This window comes from Apiospora kogelbergensis, assembly GCF_038363985.1.
Source record: "Apiospora kogelbergensis strain CBS 113332 chromosome Unknown utg000001l_segment0_segment0, whole genome shotgun sequence".
NCBI classification, from domain to species: Eukaryota; Fungi; Ascomycota; class Sordariomycetes; order Amphisphaeriales; family Apiosporaceae; genus Apiospora; species Apiospora kogelbergensis.
In genome coordinates, this window is record NW_027117418.1 from 5606782 (window position 1) to 5622128 (window position 15347).

A 15347-nucleotide genomic window follows, 5' to 3' on the forward strand; every position below is an offset into this window, starting at 1 on the left:
GCTGTGACGACCTGATCAGTGGCCTTCCCGTCAAACGACAAGACAATGCACGCGACAGGTTTGGTGGCTTGATATACTCGGCATCTGACGCCCGCCGTATATTGGCCGTCCGAAGAGGATCTCTTATACTGTCTTTGTGACAAACACACCACATTGCAATTGTTCATCCTACAATGGGAGCCTGTCGTAACATGGCAGCCGCCAAACAAGAGCTCCCCATTGGGCAAGCCAGCGGATCAAATCAAGACAAAGAGCTCTTTCAATGTTCCGTCCAGATGCTTTGTTTACTTGCTTGAGACCAAATATTGACCTGCGCCCCGGTCGAGAATAGGGGGTTGGAAGAGCTTTGGTCAAGGGGACCTGCCTGATGTTTATGAATATGTATAGTTGTGAACTGTTAGAGGCAGCTCCATTTCTTTGTCCTGGAAAGGCACAGATGAGTTGGGTCTGTGCTTAGGTACAGTATCCGGAATCTGGAATCTGGCGATATTGCATGGTCGATAACCGCATCAAGGCCGGCAGCCGGTTTTCCCTCAGTTGAACGAACACGAGGTGCCGTACATTCAACGGCCCAATCAAATAGCTGCATCCGTCGTTCCGCCCAGAGCCATAGTACCCATCGGGCTTAGGGCATGTTGTCCATTGGATCCCCTGACGGCCGTTGCTCAACACGCCCACACTTCTCCCTCTCCCTCTGTCTTCCCCCCTGTTGCCCGTCTCCCCTTGCCCTGTCTTGTCTCCCTCTTGCGCGCTGAGGTCCATTCATTAATGCTATTAACCTACTTTATCAGTACGGGAGTAAGTCCATGTGCATGTGGCCCGTCGTTTGACCTGACCCTCACACGAGCAGTACTGCCTTTCTCTTATTATGATACCCCTTGATTCATGACGATTGCTGCGCTGCTGTGTGAGACAATCTCAAGTCGTAGTTGCTGCTGGCTTTTGCTGAATTGACTTGAGCCTCTTCCCCCACTACGTCACAGCGCCGCCGCATCTCTTTGGATGAATTCGACTTAGGTCCACCAAAATCCACCATCACCTCTACCTACACCGGCGCGCGCTGCTTGTGGAACGCATACGCGCAACACCATGGCGCAATTCGATCCCAATCTGAAGGCGAAGCTCGATGAGCTCGAAAGGGAGTTGGAGGTGAGCAGTTCGATTCCCATCTCGCATTGTCTTTCCTCGGCCTCGTTTGTTTTCCTCGCTGCGCTTAGCGGGGTAAGGTCGAAAGCCGTGCCAGCCTTCCGAAGCACTGGCCCAAGTCGCCGCATGAATGCAATCGAAGCGTGGTGTTTTTACTGACATTCTCAATCGCCATGCATAGGAGGGGGACATTACAGAGAAAGGGTACGTCCGGCGACCTCATCTAGGCCGCCACCTCTAGCGTCAGAGGCTGGCAGGCAGCTCTAATACGATCAATCTAACATGCCAAAATTGCCATAGATTCCAGAAGCGACGTACACAACTCCTTTCGCAGTTTATGGACCCTGGAGAAGAAATCGCCAAAGCAACGGGCGGCTTGAGAATACATTCGGTCGACGATGATGTCTATGCCTCGAGCGATGGACACCGCGGTGCCGCATTGGCTGCTCTGAGCTCCCACACCCCCGAGCACGCCGCTCCATACGCGCCGCCGAGCCATATGCCCCAGGCAGATTGGCGACCGCAGTCATCAGGCCCCCCACAATCCAGTCACTCGCATGGCTTCGATCATCCCGCAGGACCCCTCCGGCCAGGCGGCCCTCTGGCACTGGCAGATCATCGACCCGACCTCGCGGCTCGCGATTCGCTATTCCTCGGCCCATCTTATACAATGGGCACCGATCCCGATCCTCCGACACGCTCAGGAACTATGGTATCTGGAGACTATGCCTTTCGACCCGAGTTTCAAGGGGGTTACGGTCAGCACCCGCCGCAGAACCAGTACGACAGCAGGACGGGGACCATGCTGGATTCCCAGGGATACTTCTCCGACTTCACTGGCCAGCAAGCTAGCGACCAGACGCCAAGGGATGAGTATGGCGGAGGCGCGCAAAGATATTCGTCAAGCGATGCCTTTTCTCCAACTGCTGCTATGGCCCCTCCTATGCTTACCGCAAACGATTTACCGCCCCCGGAAGCGCTACAGTATCAGCTGCCTCTAGAACCGCGTGAGGTGCCCTTCGCGATACACGATCCGCACGATGAAAGCACTGCTATGTCTGCCTTCGACAACATAGCCGCCGTTTTGCGGCACCGGGGTAGAACTACTGCGAAATTGCCTGCGTACTGGGTTCTCGATGCCAAAGGCAAAGAAATAGCTTCAATCACCTGGGATAAACTGGCTTCTCGCGCTGAGAAGGTCGCCCAGGTCATTCGTGATAAGAGCTCTCTGTACCGCGGGGACCGAGTGGCACTGATCTATCGCGATTCCGAAGTAATCGACTTCGCGATTGCCTTACTGGGTTGCTTCATTGCCGGCGTTGTTGCTGTGCCCATCAACGACTTGCAGGATTACCAAAAGCTCAATCTTATACTTACATCCACACAAGCGCACCTTGCGCTTACAACCGACAACAACCTTAAAGCTTTCCAACGAGACATTACTACCCAGAAGCTGAACTGGCCCAAAGGGGTGGAATGGTGGAAGACCAACGAGTTTGGCAGCTATCATCCCAAAAAAAAGGAAGACGTCCCTCCCTTATCCGTTCCGGATCTTGCATATATTGAATTTTCTCGAGCGCCTACCGGAGATCTCAGGGGCGTGGTTCTGAGCCATCGCACCATCATGCACCAAATGGCATGCATGAGCGCTATAACATCCGCTGTACCAAATAATGGACCCGGAGACACGTTCAATCGTGCGTTGCGGGACAAGAACGGACGCCTCATTGGTGGCGGCGCGAGCAGTGAGATTCTCCTGTCGTACTTGGACCCTCGTCAAGGTATAGGCATGATCGTCGGTGTTCTACTCAATGTCTACAGTGGTCACACTACGGTATGGTTAGAGAACAAGGCAGTCAGCGTCCCAGGACTTTATGCGCATCTGATCACAAAATACAAAGCGACATTGATGGTCGCAGACTACCCTGGTCTCAGATTGGCTGCTTTCAACTACCAGCAAGATCCGATGACCACGCGCAACTTCAAGAAGGGCATGGAGCCGAACTTCCAATCAGTAAAGCTCTGTCTCATAGACACCCTTACCGTCGACAGTGAGTTCCACGAGGTATTAGCCGACCGCTGGCTGCGGCCCTTACGAAATGCTCGTGCCAGAGAGGTTGTGTCGCCCATGTTGTGCCTCCCCGAGCATGGCGGCATGGTAATTAGCACAAGAGACTGGCTCGGCGGAGAGGAACGCATGGGCTGTCCACTGAAGCTCGAGTTGAGTGACGAATCTGAAAGCGATACGGACAAAGATGAGGAGAAGGAGAAGGAAGAAGAGAGATCTGCGCCATCCAATGGATTTGGCAGTCTTCTGGGCGGAGGCACAACGACAACAAAAGAGCAAGTCGCTAAGAATGAACTCGGTGAGGCTCTCCTTGATCGGGAGGCGTTGAAGACGAATGAAGTGGTTGTCGTCGCGATAGGCGATGAAGCGAGGAAAAAGGCGTCGACAGAGCCAGGTACCGTGCGCGTAGGCGCATTTGGGTATCCCATCCCGGACGCTACACTTTGTGTCGTGGATCCCGAAACTGGCCTTCTAGCGTCCCCTCACTCCGTCGGCGAGATCTGGGTGGATTCCCCTTCCCTCTCCGGTGGCTTCTGGGCTCTACCGAAACACACGGAACAGATCTTCCATGCGCGCCCGTACAAGTTCGAGCCCGGCGACCCGACACCGACCCCTGTGGAGCCCGAGTTCCTGAGGACCGGTCTTCTCGGTACCGTGATTGAAGGCAAAATATTTGTCCTTGGCCTGTACGAGGATCGCATCAGACAGAAGGTCGAGTGGGTTGAGCATGGTCACGAGGTTGCAGAGCATCGCTACTTCTTTGTTCAGCATCTTGTGGTGAGCATCCTCCGGAACCTCTCGAAGCAAGTATACGACTGCTCCGCTTTCGATGTATATGTCAACGACGAGCATCTGCCGATTGTGGTATTGGAATCCACGTCAGCATCCACAGCTCCTACGACATCTGGTGGCCCGCCTAGGCAGCTCGACACCGCATTGTTGGATTCGATATCCGAGAAATGTATGGATGTCTTAATGCAGGAGCATCACTTGAGAGTGTACTGTGTCATGATCACGGCGCCCAACTCGCTCCCGCGCGTGGTGAAGAACGGTCGTAGGGAGATCGGGAACATGCTGTGCCGGAAAGAGTTCGATCTTGGCAACCTACCTTGTGTCCACGTCAAGTTCGGCGTTGAGCATGCTGTGCTTAACTTACCCGTCGGGGTGGATCCCATGGGTGGAATCTGGTCGCCTATTGCCTCGGATTCGAGAGAGGATATACTGGGCCCTGCAGACAAGCAATACTCTGGCATTGACAGGCGTGAAGTTGTTATCGATGACAGGACCTCGACACCCCTGAACAACTTCTCGTGCATTACAGACCTTATCCAATGGCGGGTAGCAAGGCAGCCCGAAGAGCTTGCTTTATGCACCATCGACGGGCGCGGGAAGGAGGGCAAAGGGATTACATGGAGGAAGTTCGACACCCGAGTCGCGGCTGTCGCCATGTATCTTCGCAACAAAGTGAAGATACGCCCTCGAGACCACGTTATCCTGATGTACACACACTCTGAGGATTTCGTGTTCGCAGTCCATGCTTGCTTGAACATCGGCGCAGTTGTCATTCCAGCAGCTCCCATGGACGAACGACGACTCAACGAGGATGTGCCGGCATTCTTGCACTTGATTGCTGACTACGGCGTTAAGGCCGTTCTGGTCAATCAGGAAGTCGACCATCTGCTCAAGACGAAACCGATCGCACAGCACATCAAGCAGTCTGCACAGGTTCTCAAGATTTCCGTACCAAGCGTTTACAACACATCGAAGCCGCCGAAACAGAACAACGGCCTTCGCGACCTTGGTATAACAATGGATCCAGCCTGGATCCAGCACGGCTACCCTGCAATTATTTGGACATATTGGACGCCTGACCAACGCAGAATAGCTGTCCAGCTTGGTCATGACACAATACTGGGCATGTGCAAAGTCCAAAAGGAAACCTGTCAGATGACCAGTTCACGGCCGGTTCTTGGGTGCGTCAGAAGCACCACGGGCCTGGGTTTCATCCATTCGTGCCTTATGGGCATATATATCGGCACACCGACATACTTGCTGTCTCCTGTCGAATTTGCTCAAAATCCCATTTCACTGTTCTTGACGCTGAGCAGGTACAAGATCAAGGATACTTATGCGACCCCCCAAATGCTGGACCACGCGATGAATGTGATGCCTGGCAAGGGCTTTACCATGCACGAACTGAAGAACATGATGATTTCGGCGGATGGGCGGCCACGCGTCGATGTGTTCCAGAAAGTGCGACTTCATTTCGCGGCTACTGGACTCGATAGAACGGCTATCAATACTGTCTACTCGCACGTGCTCAATCCTATGATTGCATCCCGATCATACATGTGCATTGAGCCTATTGAGCTGTGGCTTGAGCAGCGAGCGTTGCGAAGGGGTTTAGTTATCCCCGTGGACCCGGAGACTGACCCAAAAGCGCTTCTTGTTCAAGACTCCGGTATGGTGCCAGTGTCGACACAAATTGCCATTGTCAACCCCGAAAGTCGATTGCTGTGTCACGACGGTGAATACGGTGAGATCTGGGTCGACTCGGAAGCTTGCGTCAAGTCCTTTTATGGCTCACGCGACGCCTTCGACGCAGAACGCTTCGATGGACGGACTATTGATGGCGACCCGAATATCAGCTATGTGCGCACTGGCGACCTTGGCTTCCTGCATAGCGTCAGTCGGCCTATCGGACCTGGTGGGGCACAGGTTGACATGCAGGTACTATTTGTGCTGGGCAATATTGGCGAGACATTTGAGATCAACGGCCTCAGCCATTTCCCAATGGACATTGAGGCGTCGGTCGAGCGGTGCCATCGCAATATCGTTCCTAGCGGCTGGTGAGTGGCTTTGTATGTCCAGATTTGGTAAACCCTGCTGACGTAACTTAAAAACAGTGCCGTGTTCCAGGCCGGAGGTCTTGTGGTAGTCCTAGTTGAAGTATCGCGCAAGGCGTACCTGGCGTCGATCGTGCCAGTCATTGTCAACGCGATCCTGGGCGAGCACCAGATCATTGTTGACATTGTCGCCTTTGTGAACAAGGGTGACTTCCCCCGCAGCCGACTCGCGGAGAAACAGCGTGGCAAGATTCTTGCCGGCTGGGTGACACGCAAGATGCGGACTGTAGCGCAGTTCAACATTCGAGATAGCGACGCGTCAGGGCTGGAGCACGATGCCCAAGTCGAAGCGCACCGCGCCAGCGTGGGGAGCTTCAGAAGCTCAGGGATTCCCGGGGCCAGTTCGCTGAGGAACATGGAGCACGCACCGCAGATCCTCGAACAAGAAGAGTTCGACCACCAGATCAACAAGATGTCGGAGCTGCCGCCGGCCGAAATGTCAGCTAAGAGCAGCAGGCCGGCCAGTACGCTGCCTCCGATCGATACGAGAGGGGCAGCCCCGGGCGGCCAAGGCTATGACTTGACCAGCTTTGATCGCATTGGCGGCGATGCGCCGCTGTCGGCTCGACAGCCATCAGCCAACACGCCACAGATTCGGTTGCCCAGCGTAGATGGCCGTGAAACGGACCCGATGAGTCCTATCGAAGGCCAGGGGATTGAAGACGATGATTGGTCTAGGGACGCCATCATGCATTTCAACCTCGCCGGTCAGTCATAAATGGGCATTTTGCGGATCCCTTCATTTCCAAAGCCGGAGGAGACGAGTCGCCGAAGCTGGTTACCGGAGTTGGACGGAAGGATCAGCTGGGTATTGCTGGGTATTGCTGGGTTGAGCGCAACGAGACAGAATAGCATCACAGAGTAGCACTAGACAATAGACTCTGTAGCAAGCACCGATTCCTCCCTTCTGCCTTTCTCCTTCTGCCTTTCTGCCTTGCTGCCTTGCGCGCAAGGCAGCAACGACGGGTGACGACGGGCTCTCCCCAAAACGGAATAGTGCAGTCTGCACGCACGGGTTCTCTGCGAGTCCGTTCCTGAACTAATGCCAGGACGGGATCCCCCCATCAACCATCCGTTGGTAGGAGGTCACACCGGAGCACAGCAATTCAGGGTTTCGTCAACATTCGTTTACAAGCGCGGTTCCAACACTGCCGGCCCATCGAACCCAGCCCGTCCACCTACCGACCCCCTCCCCCCAAAACCCCAAAAATAAGAGCATGGCCTCCGAGCTCTCCGTCTCCGAGGATGTCCCTGCCGAAGAGCAGGCCGCTGCGCCGGCCGCGCCTGTGACCGATGTTGAAATGGCTGAAGGAGAAGAGGGCGGCGACCACGCCGACGGCAGCGAACTACCTTATGCTGAAAGCGGCGATGCGGAACCGCGCACGAGCTTCATCGACTACCTCACCAGTCCTGTCGTTACTATGATCGTTGGCAGTGGTGGAAACGAAACCGTTCTTACCGCACATCAAGCCCTGCTTCTTCAGAGCCCGTTTTTCGCAGAGGCATGCGCCGCCTTCAGCGAGGATGGAGGTGTAGGCAATACCCACCACGCGCTTCTGCTGGATACAACAACCTGACTCTTTAGTACAGCCGCGCCAGATCGAACTCGTCGGCGACGAAACCGACTCGGTTGGCTGCTTCCTAGAATACCTATACACGGGAGACTACTTCCCCAGGAAGCTACCTGGCCAGCGTGTCCTCGAGTCCGACCCGGCCCTGCCCTCTGTCGACGAATCGGGTGATCAGCTGTTGAAGCACGCGCGGGTCTACACGCTCGCTGAAAAGTTTGGTGTAGAGAAGCTCAAGAGTCTTGCCACCAGCAAGATTCACTGCGTCAACTCCACGGCCAAGGGCGAAATCGCCTACGCTCGTTACGTCTACGCCTACACTAGCAAGGACGACGCTTCGATCCGCGCCCCTGTTGCCAACTTCTGGGCCACTCGCAGCCACACTCTCCGAGCCGAGGCCGAGGAAGAGTTCCGCTCCCTGTGCCTGGAGTACCCTCAATTCGGATACGACGTTCTCAGTACGTCTGACTTCTCTCTCCCGAACCATCGGCATCTGCTAACATCAAACAGCTCGCGTGCTGGACGAGAAACTCAAGCGCGAAAGCCAGTCCAAGCTGCACCCTGCACCAGGGAGCGGGCGCAAACGACCTCGACACAGCCAAATCTAATAAAACTCAAGTGGCAAATTTGTTGGATCGCAACTTCCATTGCTACGTCTCAAATGTTTTGCGTATAGGGGATTATGTACTATAAATTGAGCTCCGGCAGGGCGAAGTGGCGGGAGCGAAAGCCACATCAGAACGTGGAGGCTATCAGTAGCCGTGTACATTATTAACTCATACCGCTCAAGGTGGGTGGTGTGGCAGCAGGAACAAGAACACCAAAAATAAATAAAGCTCATCACAAACACAGTGTCATTTTCACGGCATGCCCGGCGAGCAACGAGATAGGTGCGAGTTGGGCGTTCGGGAATGGGGGTAGCCATCTCAATACATGATCAACTAGCGCCACGGTATAGGCAATGGGTAATACCCCAAAGATCCAAAGAATAAAAAATAAAAAATAAAAAATAAAAACAAGAAAATCACCCCCTTGTCGAGTTTCTATTAAACCCCGCCAAAGGCAGATTCTACCCTCAGTTCGGTCATGGGAAACTCCAGGCTATATCAACTCCCCTCGTCAGTCAGCAGTCTACCTTACTGGCCTGGCCCCTGCGGCGACATGCCAGGACTATACGGATATTGCTGGCCAACTTGTCCGGGCGAGTGGACAGTATTCGATGGAGCATGCATGTTTTGCTGCACATAGGGACCGGGTGTGTGGCTCTGGCTATACACTGCCCCTTGGGGTTGTTGCGCGTATCCTGTTCCCTGTGCATACCCCATATTCGACGGCGGGGGCGTCATGGGGCTCTGCTGCTGCTGATGTTGCAGTTGATGTTGCTGCTGTCCTTGGTATTGGTGTTGTGGTTGTTGCGGCTGTTGCTGCTGTTGCGGCTGTTGCGGCTGTTGCTGCTGCTGCTGTGATGCATACGGGGCACCATGTTGTGCAATCGGTTGCTGCGGTGTCATTTCTGTGCCTGTGTGCATAGGGTAGCCAGGGACGGCACCGGCAGTAGTGCCGACGGGAGCACCTGCAGGCGAGACAACACCACCGGAAGCGCCGTTCAGCTGCTGCTGCTGCTGCTGCTGCTTCTCGGGGTCGGGCATGGCATTGGCCTCGGTGTACGAGAGGCGGAAGAAGTGGCAGACGTAGGCGAAGGAGGCGACGAATAGCAGCATGGTGAGGGCGCAGATGCCCGCAAGCCCGCTCAGAATGGCGAGGGCGCCTTGGGTGGCGACGCCGACCGTCTCGGTGTAGCGGCGCAGTATGTCGCAGTGGCCACTGTTGATAGCGCTGCCGTCGCTGGTGCACGTCGCCGTCACGCTGTACTTGAACGAGGTGCGCGCGCTGGCCGTCGCGCCCATGGCCGCCAGCCAGAAGACGACCAGCAAGCCGTCAAGCGACAGCGTGGCCCACGTGTTGTAGCCGGGCCGGCACCCGGACGCCTTCTCGGACAGGATGTTGTAGAGCGAGACGATCCAAGTGAAGACGCACTGTTTTCCAAGCGGCGTGTTAGTGGGTGGTGAGCCCAGAGGCGCAGACAGCACAGCACTTACACAGGCGATGACGAAGCCGAGTTCGTTCAGATATAAGCCGTGGATCCACCAGCCTGCCAGGCCGATGGCGATGACGGAGAGCACGATCTGGAATATCCGAACTACCAGCACCCAAACAGGTGTGGGTATGATTTCGTAACCATGCTTCCTAGCTCTGACGTCCATTATGTTCGTTTGCGTGTTGTGAGTTGGTCGTAGGGTATCCTTAGGTGTATGTTCACGAGGATACGGGCAACAAATCACCCTGAGAGCAGGAGAATGATCTTTCCACTATTCTGCCAGCGGTACCGAGTATGCCCACGGAAACCTTCCAGGCTTTTTTGGGGGAGAGCACGTCGCTGTATTTAAGACCAGCCAGCCAACCGTGCTTCCTTTCAGCCAGCCGCACCCCCCTCCCCTCTCTTTCCCCGACTTCGCGGGCCAGCGCAACTTGGATGCACTGCCAGCTTCGCCGGTGATGGACCACGGCAGCATGTCGTATCCTTAGCAAGCGCGATGTCTTGTCGGGCTGTTCTCCACTCAGCTGCCTGCCCAATCCTCAGCCGCAGTCCAGAACGGGAAGGGCTGAAGGCTTGCCTGCTGCCCTTTTCCGCGCTATCGACTCCCCTTGTCCAACCCTCATCTCGCTATTGGGCGACTCGCATGTTGGCGTGGCGCTCTTGCATCAGGAGGCGCGGAATTGGCGCCGTCGGGGTTTTCCTTCTGCGCAGTGTTGGGCGGGAAAGGGCAGGGGGTTTCTGCATCCTGTTTCGGAGGCCCCCTGTCTATCCAGACCTTACGAGCGAAGGCCAACGACGAGGACGACCAAAATAACAAGCTTTCGACATGCATTAGTGACTAGTGACGGTGACTCAGATTTGTCAAAGAGTGCGTGGCGCCTGCGGGCGAGACGCCATCCCCAGCCATGCAGGGCCTGGACTGTGATTGAAAAGGACAGCTTCCAGTAGATAACAAAAGGTATACGACAATATATCCGAAATCCGTGGCAAGCGACAGCCTCTTTTTCCCAGAATGACGCGATGTGGGTTGCAACCTCACAGCCCCGCTCGGCAGTCCTGGACGGGCAGCCGGGCCGGGTCGTGCTCTTTCTCCAACCCTGGTGCTGGAGGCCGTTGATGATCCATCCCCATGCAGCGTACAGACTATCTAACCAACGCCCGTCTATTGATCCAGAACCACGCCGAGGTCGTCATCCTCGCTGCCCAAATGTCCCCCCTCAAGAATGTCACCGTAGTTGGAGTAAGCCCAGTATCCTACCACAACCAAGAACACTATCGTCTGACATGTGCTTCCGAAGGCCTCGGGCACCCTAGGCATGCCTCTCGTGAAAGCCTTACAGGAAGCCGGCTTCCACGTCACCGCCCTCAGCCGGGCCGGCTCCCCGTCCACGCCGCCGGCCGGCGTGGTCGTGAAGAAGGTCGACTACGCTTCGCCAGAAGCGCTCAGGGAGGCACTGGCCGGCCAGGACGCCCTCGTTTCCGCCATCGCCACGACGGCAACCGGCGAGCAGTACCCCTTCATCGACGCCGCCATCGCCGCGGGCGTCAGTCGCATCATCCCCAGTGAATTCGGCATCAACACGCGCACCGTCTCGCACCCGGGACTGAAGGCCATGCTCCACTCCAAGATCAAGCTGGTCGATTACCTCCAGGAGAAGTCCACGGAGAATCCCGGCTTGACGTGGACGGGCATCTCCAACAGCTTTTCTTCGACGTATGGACCAATGTTTCTCCTTCTCAGTTCCGTCTGCTCCCCTTTTGTCGTCGGACTTACTGATGGCATGGATGTTTAGACAATCAAGAAAGGGACAGGCTTCGGCTTTGACCTCAAGACCAAGACCGCCACCATCGTCGACTCCGGCGACGAGCCCTTCGACCTGGCGACGCTCGACTTCGTCGTCAAGGCCGTTGTCGCTGTCCTATCGTCGCCCGAGAAGACGGCAAACCAGTACATCACCGTCTCGGGCACCGTCACGACCCAGAACCAGCTCCTCGAGATCATCCGAGAGGAGACGGGCGGGGACTGGAACGTGGAGAAGGTAGCCTCGGCCAAGTACGAAGAGGTCGGGAACGAAAAGCTGAGCAAAGGGGACTACTCCTGCTTTGGTGACTTCTTGCATGTCTTGCTCTTCGCCGACGGGGCGGGCCAGGCCTTTCACCATCCCGCCAACGACCTCCTCGGCCTCGAGAGGCAAGACGCCCGGGCTACCCTGAAGGCTCTCCTGGCCGGTGGCTCGTTGTAATGGGCTGCAGGAAACAGTGGCGAACCGGCAGAGCATTTCGCAACCTTAACTTCTCACAGTATACAAATTCTTCTACGGGGCATCTATGTATGCAAGTATGCATTGATCGGGAGCTGAACTTTGTCTCATCTCGAAGCATTGCTAGTTGTAGCTTCATCATGTGTGGCCTAACAATGGTTATCATGGTCGTTTCAGTGGCCAAACACAACTGTCCATGACCGCACAATTCTTGACCATCTTCTTGGAAAACCATCATGTACTTAAGCTCTCAATGCTTCGATTGTAATTCCTACATGTAAATACCATAAAAGCAGCCGTCGTTACCCACACGGAGTGGGAGTTCAGTCTTCCAAGGCCCAGGCCTCAGGATCGAACGCGTGGATCGAATAATTCGGTGGGATGATGACCAGGGGTGCTCTGGTGTCAAATAGGCAGTTCATCAGTCCCTGTGCCAGAAGAGTCTTGTCCTTCAACTTGAAATCCAACCCCACCGTGTCCATAACATGACTCTTCACCCTAGCTAGAGAAGGCCGCGTGAATGTGGTACACCACGCGACGGCGTCCCCGAACGCCGCCGTCCACGTCAATAAGCGGATAAGCAGCCAAACGATCCGACGCAGGACCCAGTGGATGGCGCAGATGCTCAAGCCGGTTACGAACAGGGCAATCACGCGGATCCCGAGCCGGTAGGCAGCCTCGGGCCGGTCCTCGCGCAGGCTCAGCACATCTCGTAGCTTCGGGGCCAGCGCTGTAGATTGGAGCAGTGGCTCGAGCTCCAACGCAGACACCATCATCCCAGCAACCTGATACGCGGTAAAGGAGATGATATGCAGCGCCGTCGCCCGCCACTGGGCTGCTGTGACACGATCATCTTCGTCGACGTAGCGCATGTCGACCTCGCCGCGCTCCCACTGGCTTCTGGCGCGGGAGATCTTCTCTTGGGATTGACAATGGTAGATAAGGGCAAACAGGAAGCAGACCGCGGCCAAGCTGAGCTGCAGTCCAGCCTGCGCGCCAAAATGACCCACGCTCAACCAGGATCCGTCAAACTTTGGCGAGAAGAGGTAGCTCCATCTCCCATAGATGAAGGACTTCAGGGTATCTACGTGTCTCGCCAGTATATCCACATCCTGGCCGGTGAAGGGCATGATGACGTCGGTTGGGAGCGCCCAGGAGGCCGCGGTCAGTATAGCACAGAGTGCCACCAACGCGGGCTGCTTGATGGCACCCGGCGACCAATATGAATCCAAGAGGGCCAAGGGACTTTCCAGGCAGCGGGCGACTAACGACTTGACTTTGTCACAAACATCCCACAGGCGAAGAAAACGCCCAACGTTCGTGTCTGATAGCCAGCGCCCACATAAAAGCAATCCTGCGATGACGGCTGCATTGACCAAGATGTTGGGCAATCCCAGAAAAAAGTCTTGACATCCAAATTGCAGCAGATAACAGTTGCCAGACAGACACCTGGTATGTAAGCACCAACGCACAATCAACAGCCCCAGTCGCGAGTTCGCTCGTGGCAGCGAACACCGTTCGAGGCACTTGTAGGGTGCCGCCCTGCATCAAAGCCTCCTTTTGGTCCTCGAGGGTTGCGTCTTCGTTGAGGGCGATTCCCCAGTGCCGCGCCACGAGTGACGCCAGTATAAGCTCGACGCGGTGGTTTATCCATCTCCGTTCTTCGTTTACCTTGGTGAGGTAGCCATCGTAAAAGACCATAGTAAGCCCAGCGACTATCACAGTAGCGATAGTCTTGAGCAAGATAGACCTGAGGCCAAGGATCGAGTCCAGCCCTAACTGGACATATGCATTAGTAGCTCCCAGGAGGACCCAGATCGTAGCGAGGAACCAGGTACTCTCGACATTCAAGGGGAACGGCGGGGGCCGAATGGCATCTGTGAAGGTGAAATCGGTCTCATCATTGTCTGAGAAGCCGTCACTCGTATTGTCTTCCATGGCGTGCTGCTCCTCTACAATTGCGGCGGTTACGGGAGGTTCCAGTCGGTTGTAAAAATCGTGATGAGCCCGCGAGCATGTCCTAGGTTATATTGGCGATGGTATTCCAAACCAAAGCTCAGTAGACCCTTTCGAAGAACTTGGTTGTCTTGCCATTTCGGGTGTTGCGCACTCGCCCTCATTCGGAGAGCAGTAGCAAATGGTTGAACAAAGAAGATATTGAACGGGACCCCGGATGCGGAAAACTTCAGAACTAAAGCAATACGTGGTTTGATGCCACAAAACTCGTGGTGATTGGCTTTGTCAAGCCCGAAACCGTTCAACCCGTCGATAATGTAGAGTCAAACGACGCACGAGGCTCTCATGAAACGAGACTCGACAAAGAAGGTGTTACTGGGCTTTGGGTGACCCGAAGTCTCGGACGGACCTGCTTTTTTGTTAGAAGTAAGAATTTGTCACGGAACAAAGGCATTCGACCACATGAATGCATGTGTACGACCGGAAGCCAAGCCATGCTGTAGCAGCTCATCTCGCTCATATATTGAGGCGAGCCTGGCCCCACCAGTGGCACGGCCATCCCAGATTACACTTGGGCAATGCTCCAAGAGCAGTTTGGGAATGTTGCCTTTGCAAGATGAAAGCCAGCCTCATGCATAAACATGGCACGGCCCGAAAGAGAAACATTCTGTCAGTAATCAAATAACCCGGGAAAGTTCAGGTGACAACTGGACACGGCCTGTCCGTTTGTTTTTTTTCTTTCTCTCCTGTCCGCTGCAGCAGCCAGCCAGTTCGAATTCGAAGAGGGAACACTTTTTTTCTTTCTTTTTCGGCCGAGGTGAAAACCCGATTGGAGATGAGAAGGGGATCCGGGCAGCTGGTGTTCCGAGGCAGCTAGGTATACATATGTATGGATGCACTGTATCTTGGCTGTTGCAGGGCCCGAGACGGAGGGTTGGCAGCCGGGGTCGAGAACAGCCTAAGAGAATCGAACTTTGCGAGCCGTATAGCCAGGAACCGACCGACCCAGGGCCAACAAGGCAAGGTCAAGGGCTACATAGAGACGAACCGGTTTGGCGTAGACTTGCCCGTGGACGTGAATGTTGTTGCTCGGCATGAATCATGTCCTCCAAATTGTTTCAGGTGACATTCCAGAAGACAATCGCCAGGAAGTCGGAAGCCAGTTGTGTCGAACAATTGATGGATGTGGTCGACGTCGTCGACGACGACGACGACGACGTGCGTCAATCATATATGCCGAGTCTTCGTCACATGAACCCAGCTAGCAGTCGGATTCTGTCCTGTTATTTAAGAGTGATCCCAATGATGCCGGGTCCGCCCTACCCCAGTGATCGGCAAACATCG

At 55.2% G+C, this 15347-nt stretch overlaps 5 protein-coding genes across 5 annotated transcripts; 3 read left to right on the forward strand and 2 right to left on the reverse strand.

Moving 5' to 3' along the window:
• Window positions 1-1089: 1089 nt before the first annotated feature.
• On the forward strand, window positions 1090-6838 carry PG998_001801 (acyl-CoA ligase-like protein; the record flags this gene model as incomplete). The annotated part of the gene is made up of 4 exons (XM_066868619.1): window positions 1090-1149; window positions 1328-1350; window positions 1447-6063; window positions 6121-6838. 4 exons carry the CDS (start codon window positions 1090-1092, stop codon window positions 6836-6838), a joined length of 5418 nt encoding a protein of 1805 aa, XP_066737034.1.
• A 499-nt stretch (window positions 6839-7337) lies between these two features.
• On the forward strand, window positions 7338-8296 carry PG998_001802 (uncharacterized protein; the record flags this gene model as incomplete). Its single annotated transcript, XM_066868620.1, has 3 exons — window positions 7338-7652; window positions 7711-8146; window positions 8199-8296. 3 exons carry the CDS (start codon window positions 7338-7340, stop codon window positions 8294-8296), a joined length of 849 nt encoding a protein of 282 aa, XP_066737035.1.
• Window positions 8297-8824: 528 nt separating this feature from the next.
• Window positions 8825-9952, reverse strand: PG998_001803 (uncharacterized protein; the record flags this gene model as incomplete). Its single annotated transcript, XM_066868621.1, has 1 exon — window positions 8825-9952. One exon carries the CDS (start codon window positions 9950-9952, stop codon window positions 8825-8827), a length of 1128 nt encoding a protein of 375 aa, XP_066737036.1.
• Window positions 9953-10915: 963 nt separating this feature from the next.
• PG998_001804 (uncharacterized protein) lies at window positions 10916-12029 on the forward strand (the record flags this gene model as incomplete). The annotated part of the gene is made up of 3 exons (XM_066868622.1): window positions 10916-11026; window positions 11085-11531; window positions 11580-12029. The coding sequence occupies 3 exons, from the start codon at window positions 10916-10918 to the stop codon at window positions 12027-12029; spliced, it is 1008 nt and encodes a 335-aa protein (XP_066737037.1).
• Window positions 12030-12370: 341 nt separating this feature from the next.
• On the reverse strand, window positions 12371-13985 carry PG998_001805 (uncharacterized protein; the record flags this gene model as incomplete). The annotated part of the gene is made up of 2 exons (XM_066868623.1): window positions 12371-13311; window positions 13520-13985. The coding sequence occupies 2 exons, from the start codon at window positions 13983-13985 to the stop codon at window positions 12371-12373; spliced, it is 1407 nt and encodes a 468-aa protein (XP_066737038.1).
• Between the last annotated feature and the right edge of the window lie 1362 nt (window positions 13986-15347).